The sequence below is a fragment of the Aethina tumida genome, chromosome 3, assembly GCF_024364675.1.
Source record: "Aethina tumida isolate Nest 87 chromosome 3, icAetTumi1.1, whole genome shotgun sequence".
NCBI classification, from domain to species: Eukaryota; Metazoa; Arthropoda; class Insecta; order Coleoptera; family Nitidulidae; genus Aethina; species Aethina tumida.
In genome coordinates this window covers 31,324,082-31,341,597 of record NC_065437.1, presented here as the reverse complement: position 1 = coordinate 31,341,597, position 17,516 = coordinate 31,324,082, and the positions used below count along the sequence as shown (strand labels likewise).

The 17,516-nt window shown below is 33.0% G+C and overlaps 1 protein-coding gene across 1 annotated transcript in view; it reads left to right on the top strand.

Moving 5' to 3' along the window:
• Nucleotides 1-17,516, top strand: part of LOC109604180 (protein unc-13 homolog C-like) — a 49,448-nt gene that overhangs the window by 25,924 nt on the left and 6,008 nt on the right. Inside the window, exons 7-17 of the mRNA XM_049965092.1 lie at nucleotides 3,948-4,068; nucleotides 5,641-5,747; nucleotides 12,383-12,524; nucleotides 13,063-13,189; nucleotides 13,903-14,222; nucleotides 15,594-15,744; nucleotides 15,798-16,250; nucleotides 16,346-16,627; nucleotides 16,686-16,907; nucleotides 16,976-17,142; nucleotides 17,195-17,483. Coding sequence (XP_049821049.1) covers nucleotides 3,948-4,068; nucleotides 5,641-5,747; nucleotides 12,383-12,524; nucleotides 13,063-13,189; nucleotides 13,903-14,222; nucleotides 15,594-15,744; nucleotides 15,798-16,250; nucleotides 16,346-16,627; nucleotides 16,686-16,907; nucleotides 16,976-17,142; nucleotides 17,195-17,483 — 2,381 coding nt within the window. The remainder of the gene's footprint in view (nucleotides 1-3,947; nucleotides 4,069-5,640; nucleotides 5,748-12,382; nucleotides 12,525-13,062; nucleotides 13,190-13,902; nucleotides 14,223-15,593; nucleotides 15,745-15,797; nucleotides 16,251-16,345; nucleotides 16,628-16,685; nucleotides 16,908-16,975; nucleotides 17,143-17,194; nucleotides 17,484-17,516) is intronic.

The window sequence follows — 17,516 nt, the reverse complement described above, 5'->3', positions numbered from 1 at the left end:
GTGCATCAGATGTCATGTTAAATATAAAGTAAATACCGCTCAAAAATTCAAGCAAATTGAACTTAAATAACATTTGACTGCAGTACAAATAAATATATATTTTAGTATTTGTTTGATGGTTTTCTGGTATTACCCGCATTCGAGTTACGATTGACGGCGACGAAAAGTTTTCATTAAATATTTACCTTAGTGAAATAAATCAAGTATGCACTTATTTTGTACAGATATACGTAGAAAACTGTGCTTGTTAAAAAGTCCTACAAGTCAAGTTGTTGGAAGTCTGGGAATTAAGTAAGCGCAGTTGGTTCAGTTTATAACACGATATTATTAAAAATTATATGATTTATTTAAATTATTGTATATTTTAACATCCTCATATATTTTTGAAAAATCCCTAAATGAGCAGTGTTTTATAGCTAAGCACACGCAATCAATAAATACAAACGTAAGGTACAAGAGACAATAAATACACGACAACTCAGATCATCCGATTCGATAAAAGTGCAATACTAGCAAATCCCACAATAGATCTCTATGTCAGAATTTTTATGCAGTGCCTACTCGCAGTCGCTGCACGAAAATTGAATCCATTATTTTATTTTAGTACTCAAATATTTGTATTTTATGACGCTCTAGAGAACACCAAGATCAGCATTTAGATAAGAACCAATTTGTAAAATGCATTACGTGTAGTTTAAACTGTGTAATTAGGTTTATAGTGGTTACGAGTAATTAAATCTTTATCCATGAGAATTAGGACAAGTTTTAATTTAGGTATGTAAATTTTTAGTTAAACTAATTTTATAAATTTACCTAAATGGGTAACATGGAAATACGTGCATTAAAATTTTTACAAAATCAATAACAATTGTGTAATTAAACTGGGAAATATTTCCATATAAGTTGTTAAGAACTATTCAAACACTGCATGAAATTTCCGCGTATAAAACAACTTAATTATTGCATTAAATTTTCTCACAGACTATAGTACATTATAAAGTGCATTTTATTGCTCCGCATTCAAGTTTTAATGAAGGTATCGATTTTATTATCAAGTAGTCCACAATAATGCAGGTATGTGATTAAAAATATTTTAGCATCAATACCAATAAAGATTATAGAGTTATATTAAATTCGTAAAATATTCTAATAAATTATTTCGCATTCGCCATTTTTAAAACTTCTTATGAAATCTATTTTTCAATTAAGAATCAACTTTACTTAATTGCATGATGAAAAAGTTAAATTTACACTTCAACTGCATTCGATTTATTACCTTAATTTGTCTGACAAATTTACTTTCATCCAATCATGTCGTGAAAGATGAAACATTGTCTGCATTCATTGATTTTTGTTTTAATTTGCCCATTTAAAAATTACACGAAAATATTTATTCAAAACAAATAATTTCAACGTGGCTAATTGAATTTTCTAATTACCGGCTGTTTCAATTAAAACACGAAAGGTAAATAATTTCATTTATTCCCGTCTCGAGCCGCGCAATCATAATACAACTGATGAATTCGTCCAAAAACAATTTTCAATTATTAAAAAAATAACAAATGCGAGCAATTTCTAACAACGGTCCGGGAGAATAGAAATTTAAATTTCAAATTTGCTTCTTTTCTTCTTCTGCCACTTAATGATGGCTTTGAATGAATGCGAAATTTAAATAAAATCTTTTCATCTGGTGGATTTAGAAATGTACATTCTGGCTCCGCAGCCGATTGAAACTGAAATATTTTAATATTTATTAAACATTTATTATTAATTTCATCAATTTTGCCCCACACCAAATAACACTAACTAATAAAATTAACGATCCCAAAAACGTCCTATAATCAAGATAATCTTTAATTAAGTATGCATTTAAATTAAATTAAGAAAGCCGTTAAATGTTTATAGCTGCGATAAAATGAAACATTAAATTGTTTACTGAAATCGATATATCAAATGAGTATTTTCGTTCACAACAATACAATTTACTGAAAACCATTCAATACAGCAATATGCTTTGTAATTTCAAAAATGTAGTGCAATTTTATCGATTTTATAATTAACAGCAGTTTAGTTTATAGAATGATAGTCAAATCCGGCATACAGAATCAATACTTCATTTAAAATTTATTAACTCGACTTGTTGCTTTTAACCCGGAATATGAGGTTATTGAATTTTAACGACTCATAAAACTAAATTAAAAATATTCATATATTATTATCTTTATCTAAACGAGATAGTTAAACAGTTTTAAAAGTATGTACTAGAATTTTTAAGCACACTATACGTGTTTTATTATAATTAGAAAATCAATATTGTTTATCATTTTATTTTAATCTAAAGTACGTGTTAGGATTGGCATGATGGAAAAGACCACATTTTTATTAAATGTCAATATTGGAAGAACATTCAATTTCACATTGAACACACTGTTTGTGTACTCGGGATTCTAATTATAAACATAATTAATTAATCTCGAATAATTACAGTATTGGCATAAAGAACAGCAACTTTTTTCAAATAACTTTTATCCTGGGCATTATGTTAAATAATATATTATTAAAGATTAACTTCCGTTTATAAATTTAACAATTACATAGTTAATAACAAAATAAAGTGTTTAACTTTACTAATGATTATTTGTTTTGGGCTCGATAGATCAACTTGTGCTCTTTAAAGTTTTATTAGTACAAATAATTTGTAATTATTATTATTATGAATAACTTCCAAACACCTTTTTTTCATGAAAAGCGTTAGATGGTCAATAATATTTGGATCCATGCCAAGCCTCCTGCAGAACCGTGAATAAATCTTGCCTCTTCACCGTCTCCTAAACGTTTTCAACGGATTTTATGTCGGGAGATTGAGATGGTCAGTTCATAACATTAATTGTTTTCCTTAAAACCACTGCTTCAAATATTTTGAAGTGTGCTTCGGGTCTTTATCCTGTTGAAAATAATGTCTAGTGGCATATTTTCATTTGAATACGGTACCATGTTATTCCTCAATATTTCTTTTTACATAAAACGATCCATAACCCCCTTTATTCGATGGAGAGGACCCATTCCAAACCCCATATTATTATTGACCCGCCTCCGTGTTTAACTGTGAACATTTGAATTAAACCTTTCATGAATAGGTCGCCTTATATATAAAATCCCATCACCACGAACCAGATTAAACTTAGATTCATCACTCCAGATCACTCGTTTCCAATCATTTAGCTGGCTGGCAAATTCAAGTCTAGCTCTGTTCTTATCTGATAGTAGTGGTTCTTTGGTTGGCCTTCTCGCATGAAGACTCCCCTGTACAGTACTTGAAGAATCATTAATTCCACGTTATGTCTCAAGTAGACCTTTTATTTTGTCAGGAAAGGATATGTTTTGGAGTAGGATAAAGTTTGTTTATCCTGAAACCTATTAGATTTTCTTTATCTTCTTATTTTTTCCTTCCACATTACCAAATCTTGTGCATTACAATTTATTTATTCAGAATCAATCGTCGAACGATATTGATTTTTCTTTCACCGGATTGAAAGAACGATAAAATCCGTGATTTTAATTCGAAAAATATTTTTTTTCCACGAGGCATTATATTAACTCAGTTTACTTGATGTATACGGTAAAACTAAAAATTATTGTTGGTTTTGTAGGAGTTAACATTTAGTAAAAAGTTGCTCTACTTTTTGCCAGTCGAATATTTAGTTTTTCGATTTATTCCCATCAAAATTTTAATACGAGAAATATTCACCGAAATATTTGTATTCAGTGTGTTCATAATTGGTATGAATTACATTAGTATATACAGGGCGTTAACAATTTATATATTTTTTAAGTTGCTCTAGCTTCTCCCAATACTGTATATACTTAGTATCAATTTCAACCATACAACATAAACGTCCAATAGACCTTTCAAAGGTTTCATGATTAAAACTATTGTATTATTTTAGGGGCGGCCGAGAAAAGTTCTAAGCACGGAGCGGAGGACAAAGCAAACAACATCATCACCGCGATGAAGGACCGCATGAAGCAGCGCGAACGTGAGAAGCCAGAGATCTTCGAACTGATCAGGTATCGTAGACTATGCATCCCCGTCCCCGATAAACTCATTACGAGACGACGCGCGATCCCCCTTACCATCATTTTACTCGGTTACGTGTGCGTTTGTGCCCTTTTCGGAGCAGTAGCCGCCAGAATTGCAAAAACTCACAGTCGCAATAACGAGACGGGCGAATGTTTCCGAGGAGGTTTCATTAGCGCCACGCGGAGTAATTGCGTGCCGTAATCCGGTTCCAGGGGTATCGGAAATGTACCTACTTGTGGCAATAATCCGTTTAGTTTTTCAGTGACGATCGTTGGAACGGCGAATGATGTACTGAAATTAATTATCAAGATGAGTGCCACTCAACTGCACACTCAGACTCTTTTACTTAAATACTTGTTAGTGTATGTTTACAGAAAATGTAAATTTTCCTTCAAACGAACAAATTTACCTCTGATTTTATTAAATTAATAGGCATAAGTACTACATTTATACAGTCTAATTTATTTAACCGGCTATTGAAATGATCACTGTCTATCAATTTCGCATTAACACGAAATGCAGAATAAATTACTATTTGTAGTAAAATGTAGTAAACTGCAAATCAGTAATGTTGGTATTCAAATAACAGCTGATGTCTGTGCAGACAGTTCGTGTGCACATCTCTCGATTTTATAGTTAATCAATCAACTGAATGTTCCAATCAATGTCTATATGACGTTTATTATTGGCAATTATTCAGTGTGTGCGACATGAATTCAAGCGTGTCAATATGAAAATTTTATGTCTGGACCGTACATATTTCCCGGGTTGACGGTTTCCAGGATTAATTTACATTTTATATTTAACAGGACAATTTGAATAAGGCGAAACAATTTGCAAAGTAAAAAATAAATGAAACTTCCTCATTCATGCGCTCATCTCGGAAAATATAATGAATTTGTTTTATGTATGTGTCATAAACGTTCCAGGTCAGGACATTGTACCCGAGACTTGTATTTGTCATCGGCGACCCTACTTAATTTCTAATTTCAGCAATTTCAGCGCAGTCCGACGACGCCGATGTCTTATTGTATTTTTCATTATTGTCGTTATTTGTGTGTGCTGTTCAGTGGACCACGCTTAAATATTGAGAGAAATGAGACATGAAAGGTCAACGAACAATGGTCTATTTATTTCGATGGGTCGAGATCAAAATGCGTTAAATTAATGAAAGACAATTTAAAAAGAATTTTATAAAATAATCGCTGATTCAATAAATCTATATTGTACAAAAAAATATCTTGAACAACAAGGTATTAAATTAAGTTTCAATTTTCTTGGTTGTAATAAAGCCATCAAAGGAGTATCCGTTACAAAAAATGCCTTAAAATATTTAACGCTTTGAGTTTAAATGTGAAAAGTGAAATTTTAATTTGGTAGCTCCATCAAAGTTAATTTTACAGCGAAAGCTTCTTTTCACAGCCCTATCATAAATATTTTAAACTCTCTTCACTGTGCTGCATCTTAGTGATTAAAATATTAATCCCTCGGTGAATCTCTTGAAATTTGAGCGTGTGTCCGTAATTCTCGGCCAATTTTTCTACATTATTCCGATGCAGGGATGTGTTCGGAGTGGAGGATAAGAGCCATTCTGGTCACATGAAGGCGGTGAAACAGTCGGTGCTGGACGGCACCTCCAAATGGTCCGCCAAGATTGCCATCACAGGTTTGTCGCCGCGGCTGCTCGATGTCTATACATACATATTGTTATAACCACAGCGTCGGTTGTTTATTGTTTTTTATCATTTGTGTTTTATTCGATGTACAAACTGAAATGATATTATCGCCTAATGTTGTCAACCACCTATCCCATGACAGGCACACGGGGCTGGGGTAATAAATCGTTAGCAAGTGATTTAAATAAACCACAAAGAAATTTTAAAAATAATCCATTGATTTATTTATGTTATCACTTATTTTTGCACTGTTATGACCAGCAACAAGTGTCTATACAACCATCTCAATGGAATATGTAAATATATTTATACTCCAAAGGTTATTGAACATGGCATGTTGCTTTTAATGGAAAGTTTCTTTGTGACCAAAGAATTATAATCATTTGCTAATGTTAAAAATAAAAATACATGATCAGTATCTAGTAGCAAACAGACTACAGTCTTGTAGCTTGTTTAAAATGGAGATTGGATGTTATGATGCCACTTACAGTGATGCTTGATTTTTTGTGACTAACATTGAGGCCATAAGGTGTTTTGCAATCTTCAACAAACACATTAAATCTTTACTATTGCTGCATTAAGAAGCTTCCTCGCAATTGATAACTTGGTATTCAAAGTTAAATGGAAGGATACGGTCTTGATCCGTTCTCAGACATCTGTCGGACTAATGTTATTAACAATTTACCCAAGAGCTTTCAGGCAAACTGCCCATAACCATTTGATGTAGAAACGCGACGGAGCCTGAACAGTCTGTGTCAAAGAAATAAGCAACATTGCCGACGCATCGTAACTCCGACCTCCGAACTATGCTCAACTACGAGAGCCCAATAAATATTATCGCTAGCCTCTAAAAACCTGCTCCTTCTTATTTGCTGTATGTAACTGCTTTAGCTATCGATCAATTCCACCACCTCTCTATGCTTTACGCCTTTTCAATACTAATTGGGTATTTCTCACACACAACTTCATTGTCTATAAGACAAAAACATATAATTACATTCATTGCTTATCAAAAGACTAGTTATAAATATAATTATTTACTCGTTAACTCGCACTATTGTCCAAAGCTACACAAGTTGCTTCATTTAGATTCTGTGATAGTAATTTAGTTGGACGGCAAGTACAAAATGTATGTAATTTTACTCCCGCAACACATAATGGATACAAACAATCAACTTTCGCATCACATTACATGTTTAATAACATTTTCGATATTTGAGACCGACGTATGCAGGAAGAGGCGAAATGCGTTGGAATTGTCTGGAAATTATTATTTTCCTAGATAGTTTAACAGTGACAATTTTATAATTAATTATCACTATTATCTCAAGAAACAAAGACTCTATTGTATTTAACAATGTTATTTTGTACAATACTCATGCACCGATAACAGATTTTAAAGAAATTCTAAAAATAAATGGATTTAAATTTACAATTTTAAAGCTCATAGACGTAATCTATTTTTACATGAGCAAGTTTTAAATTAAAGAGCGAGACGTTTGATATACGACAATGCGAACTGCCTTTATTTGTGTAACAAACCCTGTTCAGTGAAAGATGTAATTAAATTACTTCAATTTGCGGAGAGTTCGACTAACGAAGTTTATTAGGGTGGCTACTTTTGATTAAAGTTTAAATGTACGAACCAAGTACAGCGTCATTAATTTGATTTGAAACGGAATATTCTATACATCAATTGAATTAAGTGTATTGATGGAACTAGAAGTTCTTACACCTGGCCAATTTTCTTATTTATATCTACGAGATTCAATGTATTCAGGTTCTGATGTAACTTCAGCGATAGTGTTAAATATGTTACGAGCTTCTCATTCAGTATGCATATTATAATATCAGAGTAATTTTCAATAAGTACCAAACTGCGATATGAATATCGCAATATAGATAAATTCTGACTTTAGATTAAAATTTATGGACGACGCAGATACTTTATTTATATGCTCATAAATATAAATTTCGATAAAGGCATAACTTAAGGCTGAAATAAATTTTCAGGGCTCAATATATTGCAAAATATATCCATAATAACAGAAATCTGTGTAAATTATTACTTGTCTGATATTTTTTACATTTTATAAATATAAAGTAAAGCATTAATTTTTAATCAATGATAAAATAATACGAGTAGAACAGACCCGGATTTATATCTAAATTTCAGGTTCTCCAAAAAAAATTATAATTTTTATCTCTTTCAAATTGTAACATAAATGAAAAGAGATTGCTTAGTGGAATAAAAAAAAATTGAGAGTTTATATTTTTATTTTCCTGTTATCAACAGAAGAGATACAATAGGGTCATTGTGACAGCTTTAAAATAAAAATGATTCAAGACTTACAATTAGAGAATTTTAACGCTAATTGCTTTCGAATGCCATGACAAAATACAAAGGACCTGTTGTGTGAACAAATATCCAAGTGGTAAAAAAAGCGATAAGGAGGCATCATTGACATTCATTTGAAGGGGTCGACTATTCATCGCGTATAGCAAGAAATTGGGTCACGTTGAAGGACCTATTTCTCCCGAACCAAACGGACATTGGTGGGGTAATTACGCGATCTGAATGGGGGATCCCATCACGTGCCTGTCAACAATGCCAACCACCATTCATGTAATCCATGGTCCCCCCCAAAGAAAAATACTAAACTACAGATACGCGACTGCAAAATACAGATGGTGTTGTATCGTTGTCTTGTTTCCGGTATCCGCGCAGAACAACATTTTCAGTGGACCCTGACACACACATTGATTCAATCGAGCAAGCGGAGCAAATGACTATTGAAGGCACATCCAAGTGGTCATGCAAGATTGCAATCACAGGTATTGCCAGCTGCATTCTATCGGGGAGATACACTTGTGTATACACATGCTAAAGTACCGAATGCCTTTTTACTTACTTACTACTAAGATTAATATTTATTATGTTACTCTCTCACAATATTGCACTGTTGACTGGAATGTTCATCTTTCCGTTTTGTTCGACAGAAACGAATCCAATATACTTTTATCTTACGTCAAGTCTTCTTGTGCCAATTTAACACAGACGAGAGCGACAGCGGAAAAAAACAAGGGGAAACAATGCGAAAGAGATATCCCCATGTATATTTTAAAACTACTTCCAATTCCGACCGATCTCACCATCCTGAGTGTTTACCGATCTTGTACACATCCTTTGAATAAGAACGCTTTATATTTACTTTACATACATCCCTGTCTTTTTTTAACTTATGTTCAAATTTACATGTGCATCACTTGATTTTAACACAAATATGCAAACGAATTTCTTTTGTGTTTTATAAAAAATTCAAAAAAAAAATCCATTTAAGTAATTTTCTAAATTTGAACGTCAGTATTTCGGCAGTAATTGTAATTTATCATGAACAGTTTCTCGCACAGTACGATCTCTCTTAGTAGTTTGCGGTTGTAAGGAAGTAATATATAAAATCTTAACGAACATATAAAAAGAACCCAGTAATAAACAGCATTGGCTTTATGAACTGGAGGGAAAAAGATAACAGTAAAAATATATTAATGAACCGTATTTCAAAAAGGATGTAGTTTTAAGAACATGGGATATCCTTCGTTATTTATGAGTTTTAAGATACAAGTATACTTCTATCTAATACTTTCCTTCTGATCTCTATTTCTATCAGTTCTATTTTCCGCACTGTTTTCTGAAATAAAATGTATGAGTTTGCAAAATAACCAATTTTATTTACCACAATAATATTACTTAAATTACAGAAAGAATATCTTGAGAATTATTTGTTAAAATTGTTATTATTGTTTTAGTTATAACGTTTATTGTTGTGGTAAAAACCAAGAAACAACTCTCTTTATATCTCTAACACTAAGTGCAAAAAGCTTCTATAACAGCAAAATTTCTATTTTCTTGCACTTGAATGCATTTCAAACTTTCTAATCAAGCATGCAAGGTTACAATACTAACTTGAATGATTCAACAAAACAGCACTTTTAAAATAAACTAACAAAATTAATTCAGGGAGACAGTAACCAACCGGTAATGAATTTGTTTTTTAATTTCTGGAAATACCACCTACTTCTGTCCGGTGTCCTGGGACTAATTGCCTTTGATATCGCACAGTTAAGATGGAGGAGAAGTTAAAAAACTCGTTCTGACTCTCACTAAGGCTTGTGTACTTGGCTTGTTTGTGTATGACTGGAACTTTTCTCAATTCTCAAGCTCTTTTCAGCAGCTTGCCCATAGAATGTAGCTACAGACCTGCCTGAGACCATCTAGGTAGCTAAATGAACAACTAAAAGAGCACTAACTAACTATTACCGCTTACTTTGTTGATCTTAAACAATAAATCACAATTTTACACCAAAGCAAATTATGATGAGGCGGTACAAGTGAAAGTAGTATGTAGAGAATAAGCATGCTGACTATTTTAACTAACTTCTTTCTAGCTATTTCTTACAATGGACAATTAACTGTATTTAAGGTAATCTAGAATAAAACGGATTAATCAGGCACCTAATTTAGTTACCTATAATATATAATGTCCCGAAACCTCTTCTTTCTTCTTAAAAACTCATTCGAATTTATATAAAAAAATTAAAACATCAATTCACGTGTACTGTCTTTTATCAATTTGCTGACACCCATTCAAAAAGACGAATGTTACTTTTTTAACGTTCCAAATTTTAAAGATAGTTTAGACTTTCTACGAAATGGATACGAGTTAGTTAATGAAAATAGCTCTAACACAATTTACATTCCCTTTAAACTAGCGACTATTACTCAAAAAAACGTTACTCGTTAGATTTCCTACCGTTTCGTCAATAGTAAACAACTTGTATGTCTAAAAGAGTACATATTGTTGCACAGGAAATCAAAGAAAAATTACTTGATTTTCGAAATTTTACATCGACAGCGATGACATGCAAGAAATAAGCAACCGTAATCAATTGATTTCTTAGCAAATTATTTATTTGATTGATTTATTGATTTTGATTATTCTCTTCTGAATTATAATACATATATGGAATAATTTCTTACTTAGACTTACTTGAAAATAACGAAAAATAATAAATAATATTTTGTGCAACTTTATGTGCTGCTGTCTAGTGTTTTCCCCTAAATGTCACAACGTGATTAGTATTAGTTGTCTTGTAAATAACATAGTTCCTCTGTTTAGTCAGCAATATAACAGATAATTTTTTAAAAAAATTAAATTAAAATTTGGAATCCTTTTGCACATTTTATTCACATTCATCACTTATTGCAAGTCAGCAATAAAACATTCACAATCTGTAATATTGCTGTTTTAATGTAAATATTCAGTTTGATGTTCGATCTATTAATAATGAAAAATGTTTGTTCTCAAAATATTACATCACACGAAATTTACGAAATTATTAAATTCTGTGGAATTTTTATTGCATTTTACAAAATAAAGACAAACAAAATATTTTGAGAGCCAACATATATTTGATTACACTACACATATGCACATTACACTAACTGAAAAAAACAGTAAATTACAATTTAAAAAATTCTTGATTAAAATAAAAAGTTGCTTAAATTAGCTTTTGTGAAAATTTCTACTCTCTAATCTTTTAATCTTCAGCATGTTTTCACTTATCTAAGCATGAACTTTATACTAAATTTAGTTTTCAGATTAGCCCGCTTGTAAGTACAAAAGAAACTGATTTATTGTTTAATAAAAGTAAGACTGGGATATATTAATAGAACGTTCAATCTTTCATAAGTTCGGCATTTATTAAATTGTAGAACAAAAAATGAGATTCTCCTCTTTTATTAAATTTTTCCTACACGCAAATTATGAATAATGATTTTTAGGTCACAGCACATTTATTCATATCGATTATTAAATTATAAATGATGTTTTTAGAATATTACATATGTTTTCAGAGGAGGTAAGTAATTACACTGCGCAATATTATTTTCATTTAATGGTCAATTATTGAGGTATGAGTTATGTGTTAAAATTAATTATTTAGTAAATCGACACATGTTGGGTGGGCGCATTCGCCATTTTTAAACTATACAAATTTTGTCGACGTTAATTTACCATATTATAATGAAAAATATAAATATTTAAACAATTAACTTTAATAGTTAATATTAAAGTTATTATAGTAATTATAAAATATTGTCCTATCACAAAATTATAAATTTTTAAAAACTTTTCCAGTAGTCTTTTTTTTACATTAATGATAAAACCAAATTAATTTAAAAGTCTTGAATTTCTTCTTCTAATAGACATCAGAATTCTTGAAGTCATTAGGATCTTGCTCTAACAACTCCGACTTAACGATGCACGTTTCGTCATATAATTAATTCCTTTTGTTCTTCTAACTGTTAATATTTTTTATGTTGTATATATATTATATTAATCCTTATTAGCCACAAATATCTTACTTTGTTTTACAATTTAATAATAAATACATACACATGTCGTGTTACTGTTATTAATATATCCTTAATATCCAAATATTTTAACTTCAAAACTATTGAACTATTTTTTTCCAACTAACAATACACAAACAACAACTACACAAAACATAAACTTTATTCCTGAAACTGCGAACATTGTTTACATATTCCTGTGAAATGTTACAGTGAAATCGGCACAGGGCCTCATCGCCAAGGACAAGAGCGGCACATCTGATCCCTACGCAACCGTCCAAGTGGGCAAGGTGAAAAAACGCACAAGGACCATGCCTCAAGAGCTAAATCCAATTTGGGATGAGAAATTTTACTTGTACGTAACGGAACAAAAAAAAACATCGGTCACACGCAAAGATCAAGCAGCGTCTGTCTGATACGCCAACGGTTTTTGCGTCTGGCCCGTGATTTTTTTTTATCGGGACCTTAAAGTAAATTAATTGTTCGTCTGGAATGGAACATGTAGGGTGGCCCATTTATTTTGCTACTGTTACTTAAGCTTTTTATCCTTACAGAATAATGGGCTGATTGTTAAAAGTAAAACTTCTTCAAAGAATCTCTTCTAGGTTAATACACACATAATGTGGGAATAAATATATTTTCCTTTAGATATATAAATTAAATAAACGCCATTATAAATTACTCTAAATACAAGAGTTTTGTGTTAACATACAAGTAATTCCTGTAAAAATATTACCCTACATAGAGTGTTTGTATTACAACCAATTAAGGGGATTTAGAACGCCACTTGTAGTCCACTTCCGGACAAATATCGTTTGAAAATTGGACAGGCATTTGGCCACCGGCCAAAAACTAATTGCGATACGCTGAATGTATTTTTTTTCCTGTTCCAGCGAGTGCCACAATTCCTCGGACAGGATAAAGGTGAGGGTCTGGGACGAGGATAATGATCTGAAGAGCAAACTAAGGCAGAAACTAACGAGGGAATCGGACGACTTCTTGGGGCAAACAATCATTGAGGTATGTTAAGTGTTTTGCTTGAGATTATTGTTTGTTATCTCTGGCTTATTATTTTTTTATAGTATATTTTCCAACACAAAGTAGCATAAATTCTATAAACTCAAAACGACTCCCTTAGGGGAAAATTTTATTCAATAGGAAACTTATACAAAAGTATGAGACTACGTAATACTTGGAAAATAACATCAACTTTAAGATAATTTACATTACGTTTTATTACTTTCCTGTCAGAAACGGAACTATATACCCTAGAGACATTAGGAGTGTCTCATTTGTAAAAAGAAAACCACTTTCTTTTCGTCCAGACGTTGCTTCGCGATATAAAAAGATTTTATTGATCTCGGAAGACTGAATATTAGCCTGATTTTTTGCTAGAACTGCGCGCCGCGGGCTGCGGTATCTTAATATTTCATGAGCCATTGTAATGAAGTTGTATGAAAAACAAACAAACCGGAATTGAAAACTTGAGGAAACCGCTCTGTCTGGTTGTACGAACATAGTTCGAACGGAGTGAATTGAATCGAATGTAATTTACACTCGTATTTCCGATGCCGCTGAATTACAAATTCTGACATTGTAGTTATTTAAAATGTTTTACAGTTTCTCCGCACTATACATTATTGATGCTGTCTGACCCTTCATTTATCATTTTTATAACACACACAGTGTTATACCGATTCAAAATAATACTTTACTCTTTAATCACCATTTAGGTACGCACATTGTCGGGCGAGATGGATGTCTGGTACAACTTGGAAAAACGTACCGACAAATCAGCGGTTTCCGGCGCAATCCGACTTCACATCTCAGTGGAGATCAAGGGTGAGGAGAAGGTGGCACCATACCACGTCCAGTATACATGTCTACATGAGAATCTCTTCCATTATCTTTGCGAGCAAAACAACGGCATCGTGACGCTCCCACAGGCGAAAGGTGACGACGCCTGGAAGGTCTACTTCGATGAGGCGCCCGAGGAGATCGTAGACGAGTTCGCAATGCGATACGGCATTGAGTCCATATATCAAGCCATGACGTAAGTTATTCAAACAAATCTAAAATTCTACGTAATGATTAGTCTGAAATATTCAAACTTTTAAGTAACTGACAGTATACCATCATCCAGATGCTTGGAATTCTACTGACAAGGAAAATCGATACAAGCTATGTAATTGAATCTAATTTATTGTTAACTACTAAGAAAACACAAGGGATGTGTCTAAAAGCCTATGGATACGACGCTGACAACAATAGCGCTTTATTACGGAAACTAGATCAATACTTGCAGATTAAAAATTAAAATGACTACTATCCTACCTAATACTTTTAAAGCAAGTTTTATGATTTTAAAATTTACATGACTTAAAACTTCTTCTATACTTCTTCTTGAGGGTAATTGAATATTTCATAAAATAGTAACTAATCCTAATGATAATAACAATGATGTGGTACATTTAAAACATCGGTTTTGAAAGAAAATTCAAGATAAGTAGTTTTAAATTAAATCATTTCGACAAACTTTTCATGAATCGCAAATTTGTTGTTTATTTTAAACAACATTTGCTCTTTATGAGGTCATATGGATGAATACTATGGTATGACACATCTAAAGCGCATCCACTTCCTTATTCTCTGTTTATTGCGACACCAATAAAATTGCGATCAACAGGCAATAACTTGAGGACGTGTCTTTGATTTGAATATCGGATCTTCCATTGGAACGCGTGTCTCCAAACATTTAAATTCGACCTTCTGGATTGTTTCCCTTTGACCCTTTTCAACTTCGCTTATACAATATATTAATGAATTATATCTAAATAACCTTATTGATGCCGCCCTTACAGACCGAATATTTGAATGTATAATTTTGTGAGAGGATTAATTTACGCATATATTAAATTAAGTAATTAGTTTGAAGTACAACGGTAAGGGTCTAAAGTTGTTACGACTTGGACAGGTTTTGCCCCAATATTATGATTTGATGAAAGTCGTATCTGGGTCACAGACCCAATATAATTACGATCCGTTAAATAGAAACCGTTACAATGATTAGTGACCACCACAAATTAAATCAGTAATTACTAGTAACACCAGGCAAAATACACAATCCAGCTTACATGAACTGTAACTGAAATTAATTATATCCGTAGTAATAGCGTCCGAGAATTAAATCTTCACCACCGATCATACCGCAATTTGCATATGTAAAGCTCTGTATACATACGTGGTACTAGCTGCTGGTTTTACTTAATTGAAATTTATAGAGGCACTGCAGTTGAAACAATAATTCAATTGTAAAAACGGTTATTGATTTAGGTAACGAATTTCTTTAAATTTTGTTAAATTATTGACTATAAAGTAGTAATTTCTTTAATACTTTTTTAAATTGATATATTTCAATTTTCAGGCATTTTCACTGCCTTTCAACAAAGTACCTGTGTCCTGGTGTCCCTGCAGTCATGAGCATGCTTTTAGCCAATATCAACGCATATTACGCGCACACAACTGCATCATCAGCAGTTTCGGCCAGCGATAGATTTGCTGCTTCTAACTTTGGGGTAAATAACCATCCAAAAACATAGGTAGACATATTATAACTCATCTATTACAGAAAGAAAAGTTCGTCAAGTTGTTGGATCAGCTGCACAATTCCTTGAGAATAGACCTGTCTATGTACAGGAACAACTTCCCAGCATCCAGTTCCGACAAGCTAATGGATTTGAAATCCACTGTCGACCTTCTTACCAGCATCACCTTCTTCAGGATGAAAGTACAGGAACTGTCCAGTCCTCCAAGAGCGAGTACTGTAGTAAAAGACTGCGTGAAGGCCTGCCTCAGATCGACATATCAATTTTTATTCGAGAATACCTACGAACTATACAACAGGGAATTCCAGAGCGATCCCAACGAACCCAAGCGGGATCCAGAGGATCACGGGCCCAGATTAGACAGCGTGGATTTCTGGCACAAATTAATTGCTCTAATAGTGTCCGTTATAGAGGAGGATAAAAATAGTTACGGACCAGTACTGAATCAATTCCCACAAGAACTGAATATTGGCCAGGTACGATGCGTTTATTAAAATAGACCTTAAGCGTTAATCAAAAATAGTTAACATTACAAGCTTTACAACAATCAATTACTAAATTACTATTTTAGTTGTCTGCTGCAACAATGTGGAGTCAGTTCGCCGTCGACATGAAGTATGCGCTGGAGGAACACGAGCAGCATCGACTGTGCAAATCGTCGGCGTACATGAATCTCCACTTCAAAGTCAAGTGGCTGTACTCGAATTATGTGAAAGACGTGCCTCCGTACAAGGGCGCAGTGCCCGAGTATCCCGCGTGGTTCGAGCCGTTCGTTATGCAATGGCTAAACGAGAACGACGATGTATCCTTAGAATATCTACACGGTGCCTTTAAGAGAGACAAAAAAGATGGAGTAAGTTTCTGATTCAATATTAAAATGATGTAGGTACTAAAAAATGTTCCTGTTGTAGTTCCAAAAGAGCAGTGAACATGCCCTATTCTCGAACTCCGTCGTCGATGTGTTCACCCAGTTAACCCAATGTTTCGACGTGGTGTCCAAACTGGAATGCCCAGACCCGGAAATTTGGAAGCGCTACATGAAACGTTTCGCCAAAACAATTCTAAAAGTACTGATAGCTTATGCCGATATAGTCAAATCGGAATTCCCTGAACACCTCAAAGAAGAAAGAATTGTAAGATATAATAAACACTTCATATTAGGAATATTTAAGCTAAATGACTAAATGACAACTTTTTATAGGCATGCATATTAATGAATAATATTCAGCAATTAAGAGTGCAGCTGGAGAAAATGTTTGAATCGATGGGTGGCGAGAAATTAGAAGAGGATGCAGCTAATATCTTAAAAGAACTTCAACAAACTTTGAACGGTTGTCTTGACGAACTGGCAACTCAATTTGCGTCAAGGTAGAAAGTTCAAATCTTTTTTCATTCCTGACTCTAATATACTTTTTTTTAGTTTGGAGCCGAGGATTACAGCCAGTGTTAAGGAACTGGGAGATTTACTGTTGGCTATTAAAGGTGGTGGTCAGCCAGGCCAACTTAATCAACAGGCCCAAAGGAACGCAGTAGCTGTAGAAGCAGATGAAGTACTTAGACCTCTCATGGACCTTTTGGATGGGTCTTTGTCCCTTTATGCTCAATCTTGTGAGAAAACCGTTCTTAAAAGGTTGTTGAAAGAGTTGTGGAAGATTGTTATGAGGATTTTGGAGAAAACAGTTGTTTTGCCTCCAATGACTGATAAAACTGTAAGTTATTTTTGTTTTTAAAATCATATTTCC